Consider the following 25,146-nt stretch of genomic DNA (forward strand, 5'->3'; position numbering starts at 1 on the left):
TGTCTCAACATCTGAAGTATACAGAAAGGCTTTGAAAAATCAGTGGTATCCCCCTTTACAAAGGCTCAGTGTTTTGCTGAAACAGCACAGTATGCAGCCTCCAGGTAGCAGGAAACACCTCTATCTTCCTCACACCAGAAGAAAGGCATCACAGCCTCTTAGAAAATGCTGCTCCATCACCAGCCTCCCCCAGGTTGAGCATATTCCTCTATAATAGGTGTAACGTTGGGAATAAACCTGAGAAAGAGGCAAGGAGAAGCGAAGCTAAAAGCTAAAAACACCCAGAGGCTGTTCACCAGCCAAAACAGCTCCAATACATCGTGGGTAAAAGCCCAGATGTTGACAGCAGTGTCTTTATTTCTATTACACAGCCACGGCGCACCCCTCTCTTCTGAGTCTCTGGGGTTCAGAACAAAGGGAAGACACCCTCACTCAGTGGCACACTCTTCAAAACAGAAGCAAACTTCCTGCCTGACTGCCTGGAGGATTTACAGCCTACTGTACTTTCTCTGGGAAGGACAAAAAGTTATTTAAAAGAACATTAAGTCAAGAAGACGTAGTAAAAAAATACATCTGAGAGTGACTGTGTATAATTTACTATATTTCATACAACTACAACTCACAAGATGTAGAATCAACTTGCCCTAAACAGTCCCTGAATGAACCTATTTGTGCTCCATAGAGTGGGTCCCCACATGGAAGTGGCCATGTTTATAATAGGGGTTTAATTCAGAATCACATCCAGCCAGTGAAGTAGAATCAGTGGAGAATGACTTTCAGAGGCCAAAGAAAATGACATTGATTGCGAGAATCTCAGAAAGCTGCTCTGCTGTCACATCCAGTCCTCCACAAACAGGAGAAGATTGATAATTATCGATTGAAATGTGTCAATAAAAGCCTGTCCTCGGGATTAAAGCGGTCATTTGCTGTTTGTGATTCTTGGCAGCTTCAACTGTAACAGAGAGATGGGAGGCAAGGGGTTGGGCAGTGAACAGCTTGGTACCTTTAATTTGGAAACGTAATTGGACCATATTTTACTTCAGTTGTAGAATTTGAAGTTTACATACATTTCAGCTACATATTTTAAATTTCATTTTCATATTTAATACACTTATGTTCAGAAACCATACAGATATTCCAATTGCTTTCTGCAGAGGGAATATAACGTACTTTCAAACAAGTGGACTTTAAGACCCCTGCTGTACCTTTAAAGAAACACCAGGTAATATTTGGGGAGTTTGCTTCTGGGGCTCCCCTCTAATGTAATTCATTTTTTACAGCAATAAAATCAAGTGAAATCAAATAAAAGGGTGGGTGTGGTTTCCTACCCTCCCCCTAAAGTTACATAGCACAGATTCTGTAGTGTTGAGCTCAGAGTAGTAACAACAGAGGCTCTATTCTCCCTATTACAACTCAGTGGATGACTACCATTATTTTGAAGCTGTACTTTTAAGGTGCAAATATTACATACTGTTCCTTTAAAGTCATTACGTTAAATGTGATCAAAACTGTATTCTCTCTGGGTTTATAGGATGACTATCTTTCTCTCCCAAACACTCCCCTGGATCAGTGTCTTTTGGTCACGATGACCAAAGCCACAGTGATAACACGATAAAACTGTCCAGACCTAGTGCTTACCTTTTTAGGGTTGTTGAAGCCTGGTTTGCAGAACTGTTTGTAGTACTCCCAGTAGCTCTTATTGAACCTGTACTGAATCTGCATGTCTGTGTAGGTGGCAAAGCGGTCCGGACACTTCGATACGCACATCTGCAACAGAGTTTAAAGGGACTGCTCAGTTTTATTAGCTGACCATTACACTGACTGGCGTTAGTGGTTCTCAATCTGTGCAGTTCAGTTTAGTAAAGACGGTCTCTTGTTAATTTTCTTTCTTAACTTTCCTAAGCTTTATGCAAGTGGGTTCTGCAGTATCTCTTCAGAAGTATTCCCTGAAAAATTAAAATCCGTGGAGCTTTTCTGAACAAAAATGAAACAAACAAAGTGGGAAATACCAGGAAACACTAGCTTTTAAGTAGAAAGTGGGTGCACAGATGATGAAAATTGGACATTACCTGAGTAGTTGGACACTGGAGGTTTATTAGAACTGCAGGGCTGGCACATTTCAGTATGTTAAAGTAGAACAATATGCTTTTCTTTCTGAGGAAACAAAACACTGTGGATCAGCAGATATTCATGTTAATTTTAAGGCAACATCAATGCTTAAAACGGTTCACAACAGGCCTCTTCAGGTCAGGTCCTGGAATATATAAGACTGTGTTCATGATACTGACCCTGGGGGTTTGAACACAGTAGCTTATATGAGTCAGCTTATGGGCTAAAGAAGTCACTCATTAGCTGAATCAGGGGTTTTAGAACAGGGATAACACCAGAGAGCACAGCAGCGACATGTCTAGAGTTTTATATGTAAGATAGACGGTGACCAGACGTTCTCTTTTACCCGGACATGTCCTCTTTTTTAGACTTAAAAAATGTCCGGCCGGAATTTCACAAACTTCCGGGATTATGTTTTTCTAGAATTTACATGGAATTTCGAGAAGCGTTTCGTTCACAAACTAGTCCCGCCCCCTAAAATCTTCTGATTGGACGGTCTGACTGTAGAGCTACCGTTATTGGTCGATAACCTTCTCTGTACACATTTAATTGGTCAATCTGCACGTCAGTAGTCCTTGTTTACGTCAGAGGCAAAGCTCACGTACCCACCCTCATTTCGAGCAGCTATAGCGAAACGTAAATGTAAGTTCTCGGATGAATTAAAAAAGAAATTCCCATGTTTTGTGTAGCAAATAAAGGTGTAAAGGACCTAAAAGCACACATAGGTTCAGCTAAGCATACAACGGCAGCGAGGGGCGAGAGCTCAATCACCTAACCCCCCCACCCCCCCGAGACGTGTCCTCTTTTGCACCATCTCAGATCTGGTCACCCTGTGTAAGAATGATAATGATAATATATATAAATAAAAATTAAAACATGTATTATCTGGTATGTGTTTTCCAACTTTACTGGCCTAAAGAATACACAAAAACCATTTTAAAATGGTTTCAGGGACTTGAGACGTCTGGTTCCATTCACCACCACTGTGAATAATTATGCCAGAGGATATTCCTGTTTGAGTTTGTTCATTTCTTAGCTCTTGAATTAAGCCGAAATCTGGACCTGCACATTGAGTGCATAGTGTGCTCATTGCCAGTAGGGGTCAGTAAAGTCAAACAGAAAATGAATATAGCTGAAAATAAGTCTGTGCCATTAATGTTTTTATTTGGAGATGATACAGTTATCACGCTTGTAATGTGGGGATACCACACCTGAAAATTTAATAACATATTTTATATATTTCTGAATAAAAACGCTCAATGATATATACAGATTTGAATAAGAGGAACGATGTCAGATTGACTCAGAATAACCTGCCATTTACTGCAATAACAGCATCATTGAATGCTATGGACCAGTGCTGGAGTAAAGCTGGAGTATTTACCATTACACAAAAAGAGAACTGAATTAACTGCTGGTGTCACTGTGTGACCTCCCCATGCGTAATCTTTTAAGCCCAGAGAGTAACACATCCCCAATTATAAAGCGCACGGACCCAGCAGTGGCCAATCCACCGCAGAGTAAACAGTTCTCCCTCCATGGCCGTGCATAACAAACACTCTTATCTCCGTTCCCCAGCTCTGCTAATGAGCAACTTTTCATCCTCCCCAAGGTTACGTCCTGCCAATCATCTCCAGCTCCACAAAGAACAGCTCAATACCTAAAAAGTAATGTGTATTGTGTAGGGGGTGGTCTTTTAAATGTTAACAAACTTTTGATATTGTCCTGGCTAAAATGATTATACATGGGCATTAACCCCTCGGGCTTAATACAGAAGAGATTATCGTTGTCCATTACATCAGCTCCATAGGACTATATAGGTGCACTTTGTGGTTCAAAAATTTTATATTGTAGTTCATCGGTTGCTCTGCATACTCTGTTATCCCCCTTTTACCCTGTTCTTCAATGGTCAGGACCCCCAGTGTGTGAGTGTGTGTTGTGCTGGTCCATGTGGATCAGACCCAGCAGTGCTGCTGGAGTTTTTAAAAGCTGTGTCCACTCATTTGATGACAACTCTATTAAACATATTTAAATATGCTGCTGTCATAATAAGCCATTATCCAATTAGCTACTTGTTGCTATGCAGTTTATGCCGTTTCTCTACACTGATTGGTTGTTGTATAATGCAACATTATCTATTGTCGTGTTATCTACATATCTGTGATTGTTGGCTGGTACTCACGCATTGGGGGTGCCTTTCTGACCACAGAACTGACCCAAGCTGTCGGTGGGATGTATCACCTTCCTCGGGTCACCGTGAATCCACGCTGCAAACACCACAAGAGAAAAACACAGTTAAACCCTATATTTGTTCAGAAAGATTTTAATAAAGGCCTTTAATATTAAGTTTGTTGTTCTGACAAGGCTTTACACTAGATGTTCAAACATTGCTGTAAGGATCTGATGGCAGTCACAAGAGTATTAACAACATCAGGTACAGATGGATGATGATTAAGACTGGACCACAAACACACTCTAACTCATTACAGAAGTAATTAATGAAGTGCCATCAGTCTAGAGAATACAGCTCTCCAGCTCCACACCTCAATGCTTAGGGGCTCAATAGTCCTCTAGCCCACGCTTATGGACTAGAGGCTTATGTACAGCTGTTCTAGTGTGTTTGCCATGCTCAGTGCCAAGTGTGGGCAAGAGGGTATAAAGCCTTCCAGCACTGAGCTGTGTAACAGTGGAACTGCATGCTCTGGAATGACTGATGAGCAGAAGTGTTACACTAGGTAGCCTTTTTATCTTAAGATTACAGCTTTATTGTTATTGTGATACTTCACTGAGCTGTAACAGGGAGAATAGAGCCTCTGTCATTGCTACTCTGGGTTCAGAACTGCAGAAACCTCACTATGTAACTTTTTGAGGAGGGTAGGAATCCACCCTCTGCGTCCCCCTTGATATTAGGACAGTTTTGTAAAAGACGTTTACACTCTTCAGCTGTAGGGGGAGCCCAGGAGCAAAAACACCAAATCACACCTATTATTGCTTTATAATGATTTAACATCCAACAGCAGTACTTCTGTCCAGTCATGTTTCCAAGGCTGAGAGCCACCAATTCCTTACAGCAACGTTCCAAAATCTACTGTAAAGCATTTACAAAAGAGGCTTCTACTGCAGGAAAGAGAAGAAACACTACGAAGCTTTGAACCTACAGAGTACAGTACAAACACAAAGTTCTGCGGCACTATTTGTCAATATTTTCCCCAATTAACATACAATATATTCCTTCAAAGCAATATTCATTCATTAAAATTCATGCAATCAGAAGCAGCACTCTGTAAGAATAACCTGAGGAAGGATGAAAATACGAGGACGGAGATGCTTCTCAGAGGCACGAGGTCTCAGGGATGATCAATGGGATTTCTTTGTTATCGTGAGATAATTACCCCCATCCCGCTGAGTGGAGGAACTATTGATTTCCTCTCTTTCCCCTGCCCCGCCAGCTTTATTAATGAAGTCGCCACATACAAACAAGTGACAGCTCCTGTCGTCTCTAAATTCTGCGGATCTCTACACTGGTAAACAATCTGTCCACATACTTACAATCTGTATGGGTGGGACGTGTTCTAATGTTACAAAATGACTCTGAAGCATCTCAGCAGAGCTCCACTGACCATACAGGGGTACTTTGTAGTGCTACTGTTACAGACTGTTGTCCTTCTTTTGCAACATTTAGGTGGTGAACTAGTCTCATTTTTAACCTACTCTTACTGTCACTGCTGAACTGTGAATAGTCCACCAACCAAAAACATCCAGTCGACGGTGTCCTGTGTCCACTGATGAAGGACTAGAGGACGACCAACACAAACTGTGCAGAGACAGATGAGCTACTGTCTCTGTCTTTACATCTACAAGGTGGACCAACGAGTTAGGAGTGTCTTAACAGAGTAGACAGAGAGTGGACACAGTGTTTTAAAACTCCAGCAGCACTGCTGTGTCTGATCCACTCGCACCAGTGCAACACACATTTGAACCCAAGCACACAGTTCCACTTTTCCATTGTCCAATGATAGGTGGCTTTATATATCAGCTTCAGGGTCCTGGAGGCTGTGGATTCAAGTCCCACTCCAGATGACTGTCTGTGAAGAGTTTGGAGTGTTCTCTCTGTGTCTGTGTGGGTTTCCTCCAACCATCCAAAAACACATTGGTAGGTGGATTGGTGACTCAAAGGTGTCCGTAGGTGTGAGTGTGTGAGGGAGTGTGTGTTGCCCTGTTAAGGACTGTTGCCCAATCCAGGGTGTGTTCCTGGGTAGGCTCCGGACCCACCGCGACCCTGAAATGGATAAGCGGCTACAGACAATGAATAAAAGAAGGATGCTTGGCATTGAGCATAGGGCACCTGTTCCATGTCACATGTTCCTATGGGGATTATAAGCTGTGTGTGTGTCATCCTAAATCATCACACTCTGAGGACTGAGTTATGCACCAAGTAATATGATTATAGGTAAAAATAACGTAAAATGGTACATTTTTGGTACAACCACTACTTCAAAATAACAGCCCACTTTTTCCAATAGCTCACAACTGAAACAGGTTTAAAACACCCCACTGAGAGTAAGCTGTTAGAGTAAATGTCATAGCTATGAAGCATTAGCCTTAGCTCATACACCACTTCATTTCCATTAGAATTGTTATGTGTCTCATTTCACTGGTAGATACTTTGATTGTTTCAAGGAATAAAGCTTAAAGGAAGAAAAAGACTGAAATGGGTGAAATATAGAGCTGTACAACCTGGGGAAAATATCTAATTGTGATTTAGATGGCAATTATTTTCTGTAAATTAAGGTCAAGTCCTGTTTTTAGAAGCAAGAAGATGAAGAAGGTCTGGCTCTAATGTCGGACGCTGAATGTAGAGGTAGACTCTGATTTACACAAAGGAGATAGGTTGCTTCTGATTGGTCCGACTCCCTCTGGTTATATTTCAGACTCTCTTCTTGAAAATGTAGGCTGGGATTTAATCTGCACTCTTTCAAACTGAGATTTCTATCTAAAACCTATTCTTCTTTCAGCCCTAGTTGAATGAGCTTACATTATTCTTACCCATAATCTCTCAAAAAGAAATATTACACATATCAACAAGAGTTAAGATGTTTCGCTTAATGAGATTCCATTTGTTGCTGCTAAAATCGCTTTAAAACTCCCTCTTTTTGTCAACAGTAAACAAATGAAACTGTAAAACTGAAAAACACCCACAGAGAAGAAGTAATTAGGGTAATGTCATGCCTAGAATGAGCTCATACACCACTGCGTTCCCCTTAGTACTGTACTAATCTGGCTCAAACGTGCACTGTATGCAGATCAGTTGTTATACTGTTGTTTATTGCGAGACGGGGGGTGATGAGCATTGGGACGGCGGGGTTTTCTTTGTGCACCGTTCACAAAGGCAGAGGCACGAGACGGTGTGTCTGGAGGATGATGTCATTGGTGATTTCATCTTTTTTCGAGGGGATTAAAGTGGTGTGTGAGTGTGTGCGTGTGTTTGTGTGTGTTGGTGTGTGTGCAGAAGGGGGGTCTGGTGGTGACATCATCCTTAGCTGCCTGGGAGAGATATGGAGAAACTCCATCATCCCACCTCCATTACAGCCTCCATACTGTTGGCTAAAATGAACTCATCATTTTAAATAAGCTTAGATCATCCGGTCTTGAATAGAAAAGTGACGCTGGATCAGTCCAGAACCTGGGATTTTGGACACAGGGGACAAACCGCATCAGGGGACATATGACCTAATTACAGCATGTATCCAGATATTTGTAGAAACCTCTTTACTCAGTGCTGAGGATGTAAATACAGAGTTGTATACATCACTTTTACTGCAGTTATAACCTCTACTTCTAGCTGGAACATTGCTTTGAGGATTTGATGGCAGCTACAGTAACATCAGTGAGATCTGGTGCTGATGTTGGGTGATTCCAGATCCCTAAAGATAATGTGTTCAGTTCCACTGCTTTCAAAGAGCACATTTCCTCTGCTCCACAGCCCAGTTCTGAAGGGCTTGCTATGTTTCTGTTCTTGTATTAAACCCTTTGAGCCACACTGCACATTTGAAGGTGCCATGATGTGCAGGAGCTGAGTGATTGAACACTTCACAGTGTTTCGTAGTCTAGCGCGTTCAGAGCTGAGTATAAAAGCACAGCTGACGAGCCCTACTTAAGATTCTGAGCAGATAAGAGTTCCTGACTTTGAGAGACACTGTTTTGAGTCTGGACGATGGTGTGCAACAGCAAGGCTCCCTGAGAGAGGTTATAGCCTTCATTAACGTCATGTCACTGTGATAATATTATTTTTCAGCTGGAGCTGAATTTAAAATTCCTCCAATTCATCAATGCAATGCAAATTGTACTGTTAAAATACTAGTAGAAGGATAAATGAAGGGGAATTACACCCATATTTCAAATATCTCCATAATGAAATGGTTAAGAAGGGTTTAATGTGACAAGCTCCTTTATAGAGAAAATGTTCTGGATCCTCCTCTGCATTTACCGAACAGCAACACACACACACACACACACACACACACACACACACACACACACACACACACACACACACACACATTTGATGCTCTGTGCTAACACAGTGGAGGGATTCTATCAAAGGGATTTTAAACAAAAGGCTGATGCGTTCCTAGCCCCTGGCTTAGCGCCCTTTTTTACACTTCAAACGGGATCTGCATTCATTTGGCCCGCTGGCTGACACGAACAATGAAGCGTGGGACAACAATAATTCCCTCTCACGCTTATCCCACAGCGCTGACACTTTCCCCATAATTTCACACAAGCTGCTCATCTCTCATTCAGTCAAAAACCAAAGGTTCTCTGAATTGAAACACAAAGACAGTGTCCCAAATGGACATGGGTCGTCCATTTGTCCATTTGTGGGCCAGCGGGTTACAAAGACATCCAAGCACTGGGCTTTGGGACAATGGGAGTGTGAACTCTGAAGTGATGGAGCACCGTCCAGTACCTTTGGGCTTTGTGGAATCAGAGTGTTGTTTGTGGCCTCAGTAATGTTCATGTGATGTGACAATGAATATCTGGCTCTGTTCCAAATGGATCTCAAAATCCTGTGTAGTGAACTATGTAGTTCCTTATACAGCAGCTTCTACACCTAAGTACTACACAATATGTCTAACACTAATCCATTTATATTCAGCTCTCACCCGCACGGCTCCTTTTCTACAATTGAGGGCATTATTTTGGTGCGGAAGTCATAGATTCATGATCCATGCAGTGCACTATGTAGGAAGCACAGAGCCATTTAAGACAAAGCCTGGAATCATGACCGGTACTGGTTGACGACCAGAACACTAAGCCCAAAATATGCCTGACATTTTATCTGACCCGTCACATTTAGGTCACATGCACATGAATCAAATGCATATATGATTTAGGAGCACATTCGAAAGTGACTCAGATCTGAATGGAAAAGATCAGATTTGACATATCCACACGTCCTTAAAAAAATCAGATGTGTCACTTTAAGGCATCAGATTTTATCACTTCAGCTTGGTAATGTGAACTTATTGCCTTAAATTCTCAAGTTTTAATGAAGGTTAATTAAACATGACCGGAATATTAAAATGAAGCATAAATGGGATCTTGCATTTTAATTAGATGTGAAAAAACTGGAAAAAGATAGCGAAGATATGCAAAAGAACATTAGAGAAAAATAGCTGTCAATTTGTGAGTCTTGTGTTTCCCAGTTCAATTATGCTGCAATTAGACCTGTTTTGGGTTAAAACATTTCATAAATATTATCCTTTTTATAGGAACACAGGACTCTGGAAACATAGAAATGACCTTTTTTATTTTATGTGTCTTTTGTTATAGTTTTTCAGTGCAGTTTAAGGCCAAAATAGTTCTATCAATTTCCTGACTCAAAGTGAGCACACGTTTTGCCCTCAAGCTGACCAAATATATCACAAAAATGCACAAGCTACATGAATGAAACAAGCATTGCTAGCGTTAGCATTAGCGTTAGTCGCTGAGGAGAATAGTAAGAAATAGAGGAGATCCTCACGTGGCCAGGCACATAAAAAATTCATTTTCCTCCATCAGAGAAGACGGCAATGAACATACACACGTGCACACTCACTCACACACACACACACACACACTCCAGAATAGCCCACAGACAGAGTACACATACTCTCGCCAGCTTGCTAATTCTCTCATTTCTTTTGTTTTTGACTCTTTTATCTACATCACTTTAAAGTTTCCAGCTTGTGGTTTCAACTCTTCTTTACCAAAGCCTTCATAGAGATGGCATGACATAAGCATTAGCTTTAGCAACAGCCTCCTCTGTGATCAAGTAGCGGTTTCCTCTCCTGTAGGCTATTGCTGTACATATCAATATTGTGCTCTCATCTATGTCTAACACACTGACAGAACCTTGCAAACTAAATCCAATTAAATAACAACTACAACTTCAGTAACTTCAGTAGCTGGATGCTAATCAGTTTGAGCCTACCATTATATAAGAAAACATGTCATATTATGAAAGACTTAACATTTGAGACAATCAAATAGCCGAAAAGTACGGGTGTACTACATTTTCAGGATGACATTTCTAAACCAATTACATATGATTGCATAAAAAGATTAATGTTAAAGGATTATAACTAAACAAACAAAAGTTTCCCAGACTATATATATATATATTTGTTAAAAAATCTAGTGAAAATAGGACCCATAACAACAATGCAACATCAATATCACTGTGTGTTCCTGTGAAATAATTAGTGTAAAACAGTTAATAGTGTAAAACAAAGTTGCATCACAAATAACTATTCAGAATACACTGGCACTATGGTTTTCCCTATTATCTAAGATTGAATGTGGCAATGTAACACAGCACACAAACAAATTTTCATTCTCTCAGTCCCCCGAAGCACTGAGGCATCTGGCATTTTGAGAATGGCATCATCTCCCTATTTGCAGCAGGGTGGCCTAACCTTTGTTTGATTTAATATCACTTTCCAAACTATTGTAAACTTGGCCTTTGTGCTTCTTTTGGAAAATATAAGGATGACTAATACCATTCATTTCCCCACAGAGTAGCACAGCTTATGACTTCAGACCAGACTGAAAACAGACAGAAAAAAAAAACGCGCCCACTCACCCACGGTGCCCAGCACAACGTAGCCAAGGATGACAATGATGAAGAGCACGCAGCACAGCACATCCGTACAGCTTCTGAAAAGGAGAGAGAGAGAGAGAGAGAGAGAGAGAGAGAGAGAGAGAGAGAGAGAGAGCATATCTTCATCATTTAGGAGCCCCTGAGAAGTGCTAGAAGAGAAAGAGTTGCAGAAAGAATGAGGCAATCATATTTCATCTCCAACTCAAAATATATTCAGTGTTTCTGTGATTTATTGTTATTTAAATCATGCAATTCATCCACAGTGCCATTTATTGCAGAAGCTTCACGTTACTTCTGAAATAATCAAAATAGTTTATTCCTCCTGATTACACTCTCAGTGAGGAATTCTAAACATATATAAACTAAATATGCCAGTAAAAATGCAGTGAGCCATTTGCTTCCTGACAGCCAGGTACATGCTGCACTTCCGCAGCCCTGCCACAGACTCTTTGTCAAGACTCATTATCACACGTGGGTGTAGCTGAAGTGATTTAGGCTCAGTGAATGGATGGAAACACATTCATACATGTGATGTCACAAACATGATGAATTTAAAAGGAATAACATTGCACTTTTTTATATACTGATGGTTCGAAACAGGAGTCATTTGTTCAATTTTGTTGTTTCCATAATTTATCCAGCTCTATTGTACTTCAAAAGTGTTTATTTTGTTTCTTGCAGACTGAGTGCTTACTATTCATTCGTTCATTTTCTGTAACGGCTTATCCCTACCCGGAATCACCGGGCGCAAGGCGGGAACACACCCTTGAGGGGGCGCCAGTCCTTTGCAGGGCGACACACACTCACACATTCACACCTAGGGGGACTTTTGAGCCACCATTCCACCGACCATCGTGTGTTTTTTGGATTGTGGGAGGAAAAACGGAGCACCTGGAGGAAGCCCACGCAGATACAGGGAGAACACACAGAACCCTTCACAGACAGTCACCAGTAGCGGGGCTTAAAGAGTGCTTACTAACTGTTCTTTTTTCAATTCCTTTTCAAAGAAATGACCAACAAAATACTGTTAAATGCACAGGTTTGTGTGGCTTTGTTATTGTAAATAAAATGTACAGTTGTAAACTGTTACAGCAGTTTGCATCAATGTGTGTATAAACAGCAGGTGAAAATGCCACATATTTAAGGGTTAAAAGCACATCTACAAATCCTCCCCATAGCTATATGCACATATACAGCACTCGACTAAAGCTTTGAAGTGTCTGTCAAGCTCATAACAGCAAGGTCACATCCCACTGTAAGAGAGGAAAAACTCCAGAGAGTCACAGATGCAAATCTTGACAAGGACAGAGGAGAATATCTGCTGAGTAGAGAGAGAGAGAGAGAGAGAGAGAGAGAGAGAGAGAGAGAGAGAGAGAGAGAGAGAGAGAATGTGACTTAAAAATCACCTGTCAAGATGTTCAGCATTGGTTTTTGGATATAGACGATAACAATGACTTGTGATGCTTTGTGAATTCCTGAACTTGTGTTAAAGGGGAGTTCCACTCAACTTTCCACTTTTTATTTATGTGTAATTCAGTGATTGAGATGTAAACAAACAAATTGCTTTATGGAATAGTTTATTAAACAGGAATCACTACATTGGTGATGATTCTAAAATAGTCATAAATAGTCAAAAATACTATTTCACTTTGCATTACCCCCACCTTGAGTATACTTCAAAATATATTTTAGGGCCAGTGCAGGTTTTTCAACACCACTGTGAACAAACCCGAATAGTGTGGAGCATTACACACTCAACCAGACACATTCAAATACACTTTTTTTACATCTTAACCATTTAATTACACAGAAATCAAAGGAGTTTCATTTAAAACAGAGCTAACAATCAATGAAATTGGAAGCACCAATTACCACTGACTTCTTCCGTCACCATGCAGTTACCATGGCCTGAACTGTTCCTTTAATTCGGGAGAGTTTGGGCTGCTCTGTAAAAGTTGACGATGTGTCTGTCTGGTGGCCAGGGGAAAGCCTGGAGAGATTCTTCTGATCTCTCTCTCTCTCTCTCTCTCTCTCTCTCTCTCTCTCTCTCTCCTGTTATAACTCCCACTTGCACACCCAGAAAAAAAAAAACCTTGCCAACCTTCCCATTTTTTTGGGTTTCAGACCTGTTTAGAAATCTCTCTCTTCTTAATTTGGAGGAATGTAAGACCAGAGCCTAACATAACTGCTTATTTTTGTATATTCTTTAATTAATTTTCAGTTTACACAAGAACAGACAGAAATGATATCCTGCTATTCCCTGTTTCTGCTTATCCCTGTTTCCAAAACATAATAAACTTCTAATACAGAGGCTAACATGGCTGTGCATATATTATTTTTAGCATTATGCTTCCCTTTTGTCCATGATTATAAATAACAGCATGTCATAAAGGGGCAGAAAGCTGATAATTAAATCTAATAGATAATGCTGAACAACTCAATATTATTTGTGGTGAGTGTGTGTTGGCATAGAAGTGCTAATAAACAACGCTAATCATCTTCTATTATTAGCTGCATTAGCTTTTTAGCCCTAGTTTACACGTAAAGAAGCTTACTTTAGACAATACACTGTTAGGCGTAAGGGGGTAAAATTGTAGTGGGTTGCTATAAAAGTGGCATTTTGGCAAATGCTTTAATAAACGACAAAAAAATTGAGTTCAACTCTAGTGCACTGAACTCAATATCTTTGCTCTGACAAGTTGCTTAACTTATGGTAATTTCAGAAACCCCTGAACCACCGTGAAGCTCTTGTATTATTTATCTTCTTATTATTCACCAGTATTGAGAATTCCATGACATGAACTCATCCAGAGAGTGCTATCAACCCCATAAACATCTTAAGCTTTAGCCTCTTAAGACCTTCCTGTAGCTTCTCTAAGCCTCCACATGCCAAGATGGAGACTAAACCCTGATTAATGGAGGTCAATCCAACTCCACCACTGACACCTTCCACACAGCCCGGCTATAAATGGCCCCCAGGGGCCACAGAGGGATTTCTGAACAGGTCGCTTTCCATGCTAATCCGATCAGAGCTCATTAGAAATGCCTTGCAGCAGGTGCAGAGTCCGATCACATTTCTGCAGCATTTCTGACCCATGGGGATCCTTAACCGACTCCATGCTGTGGGTTTACACTTCCTTCAGCACATTTTTCTGAAAAGATGAAGAACCAAATTGCTTGCAGATTCCATAGAGTGGGTCCCCCACACAAAGGCAGCCATGTTTAAAATCTCTGATACATCTAGGCTACTAGGTTTCAGCCCACCACAAAAAAAATAAATCATGTTAAAGACATCGAAAAGATGATATGGCTAGCTGTTTTCATCATCTAACAACGTTTATATTTGGACCAAATCAGACAGACCAAACAGCTTAAATTATAATGTCTTTTTTGGGGGGGCTAAAAAAAAAGGCCATGACGGACCGACCAGATTTTAGTGTCATATGACACCTGGTGTATGTTGGGAGGGTTTCATCTGAATAATGATTCATGGACAACGGATGCATATGTACTAGATCACACATTGCTCTAAACATTTCAGAGATACTGAATGACATCACTAAATAATATGCAGTTCCACCGTTACAGCTCCTTTTTACCCTTTAAACTAGAGGTGGGACTTGATTAAAAAAATTAATCAAATTAATTAGAAGATTTGTAATTAATTAATTGAAATTAATCACATTTTAATCACATTTCAATATTTAGCATGAGAAATATTGATTTAAGTTTGGTTAATGAATGAATCAATGAACATACGCTTAAATTCAAAATCTTGTTTATTTTCCCACCAGTCTACTACCAGTGAATTGGTCAATTTGTCTGACGTGGACTTTGATATTTTGTTTCTGAATGTGAACCCCGACATGTGGTCGAGTGTTGACTGGCGACACTGTTTGTGTTACAGTGATCCCTCGCTACTTCGTGGTTCATCTTTTGCGGATTCACTACTTCGCAGGTTTTTTCAAGGGGGCTTTTTTATTATTTACATGTATTAGACTAGGCCTGTAGGTGACAAAATATATCATTTACAAGTGTTTCTTACGTACAGTACACGTACTGTTCATGTCCACATCCGAGTGAAATTTACTTACGCTAATTCACAGCCTAGGAATTACTCTATTAAAGAAACTGGTAGGATATCACATGTAGTTCCAGCTGAAAAACATTATTGAATGACTGTTTAATGCAAAGGGTGGGTTGTTAACAGCACAGGAAGGGTTTTAAAAGTCCAAATACTCTTTAAATACATAAAAAATATATCTTTCCTCTACTTCACGGAAATTCGTTTTTTGTGGGTGGTCTTGGAACGCATCCCCCACCAAAAACGAGGGATCACTGTCCTGTTAACACTGACTAACACTGTTAATTACTGACCTGCGCGCTAGCCCCAACATGTTTTGCGTTGAGGTGGTAACGAACGGTGGAAGTGCTCCTGTGAAAAGCAAACTCCTTCCTGCATTAAGTGCAAATAACAAGATTTTTGTTTGTACTTCCATCTGGAAGTTTCTTGTATTTAAATTTCCCATCCACTAGCGTAGTCTCTTCCGTCATCTCCATCATGTTCATCACATTGTGCGTTGTTACAATCTGTGTACCTGGAACTCATGGTGCATGGTTTCCATGGTGCAAAGTGTGATTAAAATGTGTACATTTTTTTATTTCGTTATTTTCCCCATAATTAATTAATCGAAATTAACGCGTTAAAGTCCCGCCCCTACTTTAAACTCGTACTTAGCACTGGGCACAGTGGCCTTCCATCCACAGCATTTTGTTTCATAGTTGATTGTGAAGAGCGAGGAGCAGAAGCTCTGTTTTTTAGCCATTTTCCCTCAGTTCTCTTTCTTCTCCATTCTCATTTTCTCAGTTTTTACTCAGTGCTCTTAATTCTCGGCACACATTGTGTCCATTTTGCTGCATTTAACCTTTTCTTTGTGCTCTCACATAAACACTGGTCCAGTTCTGTGAATGGACAGACTCAGAGGAGGGGTTCTGAAGTGTTCTAAAGTGACTGCACTCTGCAAGAAGCAGCACAAAATCTTCTAGTTTTTTTCCATGTTTTCAAACTTAGGTAACTCAAGACAAAACTGACTGAGTATTCTTATTTGGTATTGTGTGGCTCCAGATACACATGGTAATGCCTAAAATTGTATTTTTTTCATATGTCCCCTTTAAATAGACTGGACCTGCAGAGGCAGTGGGCTATTATTGGGAGATGGTGTTCAGTTAGAGTTCAGGGAGGTTTTCTGTGGTGTATAACACTACGTCTAAGTCTGTCTCTTATGAAATGATTGCGTAAGGTTGCACGGGCAAGGCTGGAGCGCCGGAGAGTTAGGATCATGAGAATTTTGAGGAAGCACTTACGCTGATTTTAGCACCATGACACTTCTGGAAAAGCCAGCTCAGGTACTTTCTGCACACTCCTGTCCCAGGGGCAGAGATTCCTTCAGTAGCATTCAGCTCAGACCACACACAGTGGCTTGAACAAACAACTTTCGCTTGCTGAATTATTCAGAGGGATTTTTTTCTCCTCTTGTTAGAGACTTGCACTTGCTGCCACATTCCCATCCATACGCTGGAGCTCTGGTCTACTCCACGGTGTCATTGTCCAGCTGAATCTGATTTCTGTTCACTTCTGTGCCTTCCTGCTCAGGGTCTTTGCTATAGTATGCTTTGTTTGGATTTGCTATGCTCAGTCTGGGGACTTGGAAGGATGGGTGGATTACGTTGTATTAATTTGTAGCACCTTTTGTTTGGATTTCAGAGATGGAGTCTAGTTTACAGCTGTGTACATAGTAATACAAGCAGAATTGTTCATGTTTGCTAGCTCCCCTATGGGATTTCTAGTGTTATGGTAGCTCATATTTTGGTTGTTCTAAATTAAGCACTATGTTTAAAGCCTATAAAATATTTATCTTATTGTAGCAGAGAGGTAAACTTGTTACAGTTCATCTGGTTAAAATATAGCGCAGATTCACAGTCAGTGGCCTCCATAAAACGTCCAGAATTAGGTTGATTCCTATTTTTCCTGTTATCTTCTTAATCAAGTTAGTTGTTAATCTCATACTCAAAGCTTCCAGTCTTGCTCCTGAAATCTGAGTAGGGACTATATATAGAGATCACATTTTTTTATCTGACTCAGAATGGCAGCTTGTAAAAAGTAATCCTGCAAGAGCTGGTTGCTGCAACAAGGAAGGAACAAATTCTACTGATCTGTCTGAACTGATGACAGTGCTGTGTTCAGTCCCAATCAACAACAACACGCCAATACAAGGATGAGTAAACAATGCTTAACGTAACAGCCACTGTTGTTGTGGTTTCCGAAGCCTGCTGTTTCCATCAGAGACGAGGTTTTGGGCTGTCACTGGCTGCAATGATCTGCACAGTAGACTTGGTACCTTTCCTGATGCAACCATCTTGTTTCACCTTGGATAGGCACTGGCATGAGGACCACACCAGCACAACCCCAGTGGCAATATAGCGGCTGTCGGGAGAACACCCCAAATTCCATGCAGACAGGGACCCAATGAAAAGCCTAAGCTCAGACTTCATGGCCTTAAAGTTGGGCAGCAACAACATTATTCATCACCATGGCAACATAGCAATGACACCAACAATGACAGGTCACTTTGAATGTACTATTTTATTTTATAGGTCAAAAGTTTACATGAAATTATGTCCAGCTATTCATGTTACTGAAATGATATCTCTGGATGTAGATGATGTAATTGAATGTAACCATTTGTGGCAAAAACAGAAATTAAGTTCAAATCAAAGTGTCATTTCTTTCAGTGTAAACAGTGTTCTTACTTTTTTAAAAAACAACTTATTTCTCCCACATAAGCACACAGGTCATCAATTTCCAATTACAGAAGCTTAACAAGTCTTTCAGTTTGATGCAGTGAGAATGAAAAGAACCTCTGAAAGAAAAATGAATCAACTCAAAACAACATTAACATTACTCCACGTTCCTTCTACACGTCTCTGCTGTTCTCTCAGCTCCTGGGAGAGGGCGAGAGAGGGGGAAAAAGGGCTGTGGCTACTGCATAACTGCTTTGCTGTTGGTGGGGGATCTATAATTACATCTCTGCTATCAAGAGTCAATCTCTTCTATCTCTCTCTTTCCACTTCAAGGGAGTCTTACAGGGACTGGGCAGGAATTTAAATGGCTGAGGCATTCAAGTCTCTGCCGGGGAAAATTATTCATCCTTAATTTACTACGATTGCTGCTTAAAATGTGAGGGATGGACATGTAAAGCTAATGTCTCTCGCTTGGCTTTTTTTTTGACGTGTAATTACATGGTAACAAATGGCTTATTAATTAGGCGTGATAATCTCTACAACACCCTACGGCAAAGATAAATATTACCCTCATTGCGGCATCCACAAGGGACTCACTCATTTGCGCTAATCAAGATGGGAAGTTTTGAAACATCAGCACTGGAAAAGGCAGGGTCAGTAAAAATAATTAGCTTTCAAACAAATCTAAACTTCAGAAACTGACTTGGCCAAAACAGATGGTTAATTAAGTGTTCCTTCCTTCTAGAACCATGAACTTTATATAGAGTCATATGTATGTTTAAATTCATCTGTGCTTTGTGAAATGTCCTTCAGAAAGATGGTGTAAGTTTTGAAAATGGTTTTATGTAAGCACCAAAAATGTTTTTTTTTTTTTTTTTGCTAGCATAGACCACATGCAGAGACACAATGGGGAGGGTGGCTTGGATGTGTGTGCGTAATGCCGTGCTCCCACACCCAGGGCTTAAGTGGTCAAAGAGAAGGGAGGAGATGGGGTGGTGGTGGGTGCAATGTTGTTCAACAAGTGGATGAATTGAGAGTGAAGGGGTATTAATAGAGTGGTGGCGAGGTGATTGGTGTGTGGTCTCGCTCCCAAAACTACGTCACATTGTGACTTCACTTTGTTACAAACTGGACATAATAAGAAACCACTTTGTTGTTACATAGAACCATTTACAAACACCATTTATATCACCGTATGTTATAAATTGTATTGTGCTGTAATGTAATGTGTAAATTTTAATAGTAAGATATACATCTGCATATTTCTTAGCTATATATTAAACACCTTGTATATTTTAACAATACGACATTGTGCGCATTTATATAGTGTACGTTAATGTGTGTATACTGGAAGTTAATGTGCGTACATACTGTAATTATATTCTGCATTTCTGTTTATTTGTTATTGTAAGGGAGTATGCACCTAAGATTTTCACACACTTTACACTTGAGACAAACCTTAGATTGGATTTTGATTTGATTTGAATATATAAAGACTATAAATTGCAAAAAGATGAATTCTTAGAAGCCAATTGTTTGGATTTAGTAGCCATTCAATGGAGAGGTTATTGGTCAATGAGTGTCCTAGACGCCAGTGGGTTGTTGTTGGTGTTGGTGGCCCACAAGAAAAGTTAGTAGCAGTTGTTAAAACAGGGTACAGGCCATACACTAAATTGACCACAGCTATGTCCACCACTTGTCAATACATTTGTAAACACCAGCCATAACGACTGAATCAAACTACATGGTAACTCTTTACAATAAGGGTACATAATTAATGATACTTAAAACAGAAATTTGCCTTATTAAATAGTTAAGTAATGTCACAACTAATCACTAAAAATTATAATAAAAATAATTAGCTTTAACAAGGATCCTAAAATATATCTATTCTTATTTCTGTTTTTACTTAATGATTAATTGTGAGTTGAATTAATTGTTAGAAATGATTATTACTGTCTTTTTACTAAAGGTTGCCTTAAGTACCGTTAATTAATCCACCCTTATTGTAAATTATCACCCATTATACTAAATCTACATTAAAAAGTATTTGCTCGTTTAATGCGCCTCTCAGGAGCACCTGCACATGAGCCTAAGAACACCACGCACAATGCGTCAAAGTGTCGACCAGAAGGGTGTAAAAGCCCCTCAGCACCAGATCCAGAACACCTTTGGTGAGTTGCAGTAGTGTTTTTGATCCAGAACTAATCCCCCCACATTAGTATCTTGCCACATTAATGCACTCTTATAGCTGCCACCAAACCCTCAAGGCAGTGTTCCAATAACAAGTCTAAAGCCCTCTCTCTCTCTCTCTTTGTGAAACATCCAGAGCAGGTCTCTGAGCTACAGCCAGCTGTAATTAGGGAAGTGAGCAGAGCAGTCATTCTTTATTTAATGGTCTGCTGTCACTATGTGGGTTACTGGGTTTGTGTTTGCCAGCTGACCTGCTTCCACTGGAGCCATCCCTGCCTCACCTTAACAACTTATACACACACACACACACACACACACACACTTGTTTGCGGCAGGTATTATGACAGGTGCAGAAAATGCAGCTCTTAGTGGATACTATCTTGTCATAAGGATCACTGGAATTGACCGGAGCAGCTGCATGCACCGATTTAGGGCTCAGAAATTAAAGAGAAAGCATGGATGACTGTCTCCAGATCTGGAGACAGCAAAGTGTATGTTCCTTGTGTTTGTTATTATTATATTATCATTTACAAGGTATAAAACAGCTAAAACTCTGGAGTTCTGAATGCTGAAAGAAATGTGTTCATCTGTAATTACCTACTAAAATAGAGATATTAGAAAAGATAACCCAGTCTCCATGGCGACCGTTAAAGTTTCTATTATAGGGTTCATTACTTCTACAACTACAGAAAATCACCAGAGCAGGCCAAGTAATAATGCATATATTCTGCCTGCTCACTACTGCCACCCCCTCGCTTACAGGTCCTGGCAAGTTATGCAACAGCATATAGGTCACAGTGTGCAAATGTATATGTACATAGTTCACCTATAATGGTGATTCTTCTAATAACATGAACACTGACTTAAAGGAAGAGGCAAGACTCCTACCTGTTGTGCACAGGTCCCCTGAACGCTGGGTCAAATTTGCGTGGTTCACCTGTGGAAGATAAAAAAAACTGTATAATAACCTGTGGGAAATGTAAAGGTCATAATAACATTGATAATGATAGTGTCATTTTAAAACCTTTTTCCCACAGTAATAAGCTTACACCTGGATGTCCTTATATGGTCGTACAGATGTGTAAATGTGTAAAGTTAATTCTGACCAATCATAGCAACAGGTGAGTTTCAGTGGGTGGTTTTTTATCATGTTTTCCAACAGAAGAATTAAACTATGGTCAGAATTTTTGTGGATTCAACCATGAGGTTTTAATGAGTATCAGAGTTGCAGTATGATTTATAACATGTTCATATAGCTGTGTTTTTAAATGTGTTTGATGTAAAAAAAAAAGGCAACGTTGAGAAAATGTATTATTATTATTATTATTATTATTATTATTATTATTATTATTATGTGCTGAAGTACAGAAGGTGTCATTTAGAACCCAGCTTCCACATCTAAACAAACTCACATGCACACACACACACCGTCACAGTCCAGTTACCCTCTCCACCCACTTGCTCACCGTCACAGTCCAATTACCCCCCACTCCACACACACACACTCTCTCCTATACATGTCTGTTTCCTTGCATATTGGGGACATTACACTGAATTCCATTAAATTTATGGAGACTTAATCCTACCTTATTCATAAATACCCTCAGCTTAACCCTAACCCTGCAACAAACCCTAAAACAGTTACATGTCTTTGCCTTAAAATGTAATGTAATTTTAAACTGTGGAGACCAGCTTGAGATTTCTGTCCCCACAATGTGAATGAGCCTGGTACACACACACACACACACACACACACACTCGCACACACAGTGGGCACAGTCTAATGAAAAAACTGCTGCTCCATCTGTTTGAGGCTAATAACAACCTCCATAAGTTTTCCCCTTCTTCTTTTTCCTTCCTCCTCTTCTGTAAGGAGACCACGACTGGAAAAGACAAACAAATCACACCAAAACACTGCGCTGCTTCAAAAAGCAGCTCCTCATTAATAATGCTGTGTCATTTGTGAGACAAAACCAGCTCTCTGTCCTCTCTCTTTCTCAAAGCCTCAGACCAGAGCTGAGCTCTGTGAGCAATTAAAGCATCGCTAACATCAACTTTCATCTTCATATTCCTTCAGTTCACCTACTCCGATCAATGATCAGATCAGAAGAATAAATAAATGTTACTAGTTTTGCTGTTTCATCTCATTTTTGGATTTAAAGGTCCTACACCCTATATTCTCCTAGTCCTAAAGCATTTATTTCATCTATAGGAGTCAGGTAGGAGTGAGAAAATCAGTCATAATTATTTCACTTAAAGAGCACATATTTCAATTTCCTTGTATTTCATGGTTTTCACTATTGATCTTCACTTATGACATCAGTCAGGTTTGAAGGGCCTCTACCCTACACTGTATTTACATGTAATATACAGTCAGCTCTCTGCTGATTTTTAAATCCTCATCCACTGATTAAAACAAACTTGATAAACAAAAGCCATCCATGCAACGAATGAATGTAATGAAGTGTAGCACGCCCTGTTGTAGCCCACCGCCATGACACACATCCACATTAGTTTGAGTTTATACTACAAATGGTCATCATTCACTTAAAGGAACACTAGGTAATAATTGTACTTTAAAATCACAGCTTCAATATAATTGTGATGGTCCACTGAGCTGGAGTTGGGAGAATACAGCCTCTGTCGTTGCTACTCCAGACTCAGCACTGCAGAAAATGCACTATGTAACTTATGGAGAAGGGTAGGAAACCACATCCTCCCCCCACCAAGCCCCTGATTTCAGGAGTGTGCTGTAAAAATGTATTACACTCTGCGACTGTAGGGAGAACCCAGGAGCGAAAACACCAAGTGTTCCTTTGAAGGTCCATACCTTTACATAGCATTCACCTTTACTTGTATTCATATTTTTGTCCTAAAATACAAACATCTGGTTGGGCAGTTGTAATGACTCCGCCCCCGCAACTGTCCGTTCTGGAGCAGGGCACTAACAGTGAAAAGGGAAGAGAACGGAGCAGAAACGGAGGCTGTGATGAAGACCCGACTCTGAAAAGTGGAGGTTTGTTTATATTCTGCTTTTATTACCTCTGTCTGCATGTCTGCCAGCGGGGGTCTTACTCTCAGAGTGTGTGTGTGTTTGTGTGTTTGAATATGAGTTCAGTATTCTCTGGGAATGCTGGTGTTTCCGGTTTAAAATGTAGATGATGATGAATAATTCATTGAATGTCTCACAGGACACTGAGAACATTTCCATTAACCAAGCTCTACACATAATGCACATAAGACAAACTATCATTAACTCTTACTATTAGTATTACGTTTTCAGATCTAATTGCATGATTGCAAAAATGTTTCTTAAAAGGTGCATGTATCATACTGTTTCTCCACTTTTTTCGAGTCAAAAATAACTGGTGGCAGTTCTTATAATCAACTTTCATTTGTTCATTTGTTTGTTCGAACCCACACACTATGGGAGGAAACCAGAGCACCTAGAGAAAACCCATGCAGATACAGGGAGAACACACCACACTCCAGCGATGGCTCTAATTTAAGGGTTAATATTGAAAAAAAAAATCTTTTAGCTGAACATACATCAGCACAGGTGTGTTACAAAACCCTGACCCTGAGCAAAGTCGAGCAATCATTTTCAAATGGAAAGGAAAAGATAAAAGGAATTACCGCGAGATCTAGGGTTAACAGTCAACGCTAAGTACCTCAGACTGATTTACATTCAGAGCCTCGTAATGATGACAGATAGCTCCTCTAGTGGAATTACAGTGTTATGTTTACAGTGTAGAAGCGTGGTGTGTGAAGGAGTGTGCTGGCGGAGATGTGTCAGTAAATCAATGGCCACGGCTGTGGCTCAGTTAGCAGAATGATTGAGCGTTCCATCACCTTCACAAAAAAGAGCTGTTTTCTCTGTGGTCCACCTCCTTCAGCGCGAGGAGCTGAACTTAGAGCCAGTAAAACCCACCGTGGAAAAACTACAGCAAGATTTGGAAGAAAACCAGTAAAGAAATATACAGCTCAGATTAGTCACTGTTGCACTCCATCACACAACACAATATTCTCACTGAAACTGGACAATGAGCTGGTAGCTGGTGTACAGACTGAATCATGGTGCCTTTCCACTGCATGGGATTGGCTTGACTTGGCTTGACTCACTTTTAGCTTGTTGCTTTACCATTAGCACCGCTGCCCTGCATAATGGAGCTGGTGATGTCACAAAACCCTATCTCTAACAAGAAACGCGAGCTCTGATAACCACAGCAACAGCAACGGTAAAAGTTAGGAGTTGTTTTTGTTTTTGTTTTTATTTTGAATGAACACAGCTCCATGACCCAGTTCTCACAAATCAGTTTTCATTGTTGCACGTTAGGCTTTCACTGGAAATTTTTGTCAGCCCCTGACCCAAGGAGCATTTAAACCACTTTAAAACAGGGCAATGTTATGAGCTGCTGTTGTGAGTTGGATAAAAACAATGTGAAAGCTACTGAAACGTCAGAGATTTTACAAGTGGCGAGTTTGGCCATGCCATAGTGATTGACAGGTCTCTCTGGCCAATCAGTGCTCTGCAGGGTTTAGACGTCATTATTTAGTACGTACTCGAATTGTTTGGAACCATAAGCGAGCAGGGACTAAAAAAGTCCCCGGTTCCAGGAGCCAGAACCAGATTTGGGCAGTGGAAAAGCAAAAGAGCCGAGTCGAGTCGAGTCGTGTAGATTCCATGCAGTGGAAATGAGATATTCGTGGCACATCTCACATTTTTTACATGTGGCATAAATTTAGACGTGACTATTTGATTAATAAATTATTTGAGTTTTTTTTAAAGCATTTGGTAAATTAGGTGAGCTGAAAAAATTCCATGTGATGTTCATGACTTTAACCCAATACACTTTTTATAAAATTCAGAGCAGGTGTTTTTACACAGACCTGGTTCA

At 40.2% G+C, this 25,146-nt stretch overlaps 1 protein-coding gene across 2 annotated transcripts in view; it reads right to left on the reverse strand.

Annotated features, from left to right (window-relative positions):
* Nucleotides 1-25,146, reverse strand: part of LOC136678913 (choline transporter-like protein 5-A) — an 80,734-nt gene that overhangs the window by 11,499 nt on the left and 44,089 nt on the right. Inside the window, exons 2-6 of one of the 2 annotated variants that reach the window (XM_066657101.1) lie at nt 21,137-21,185; nt 11,237-11,310; nt 4,292-4,376; nt 2,070-2,154; nt 1,639-1,767 (exon numbers count right to left, since the gene is read on the reverse strand). In XM_066657101.1, coding sequence (XP_066513198.1) covers nt 1,639-1,767; nt 2,070-2,154; nt 4,292-4,376; nt 11,237-11,310; nt 21,137-21,185 — 422 coding nt within the window. Of the gene's footprint in view, nt 1-1,638; nt 1,768-2,069; nt 2,155-2,288; nt 2,470-4,291; nt 4,377-11,236; nt 11,311-21,136; nt 21,186-25,146 lie in introns of those variants that run through there. The other variant, XM_066657102.1, reaches the window with a different exon arrangement.

The sequence above is a fragment of the Hoplias malabaricus genome, chromosome Y (genome assembly GCF_029633855.1).
Source record: "Hoplias malabaricus isolate fHopMal1 chromosome Y, fHopMal1.hap1, whole genome shotgun sequence".
Classification (NCBI taxonomy): Eukaryota; Metazoa; Chordata; class Actinopteri; order Characiformes; family Erythrinidae; genus Hoplias; species Hoplias malabaricus.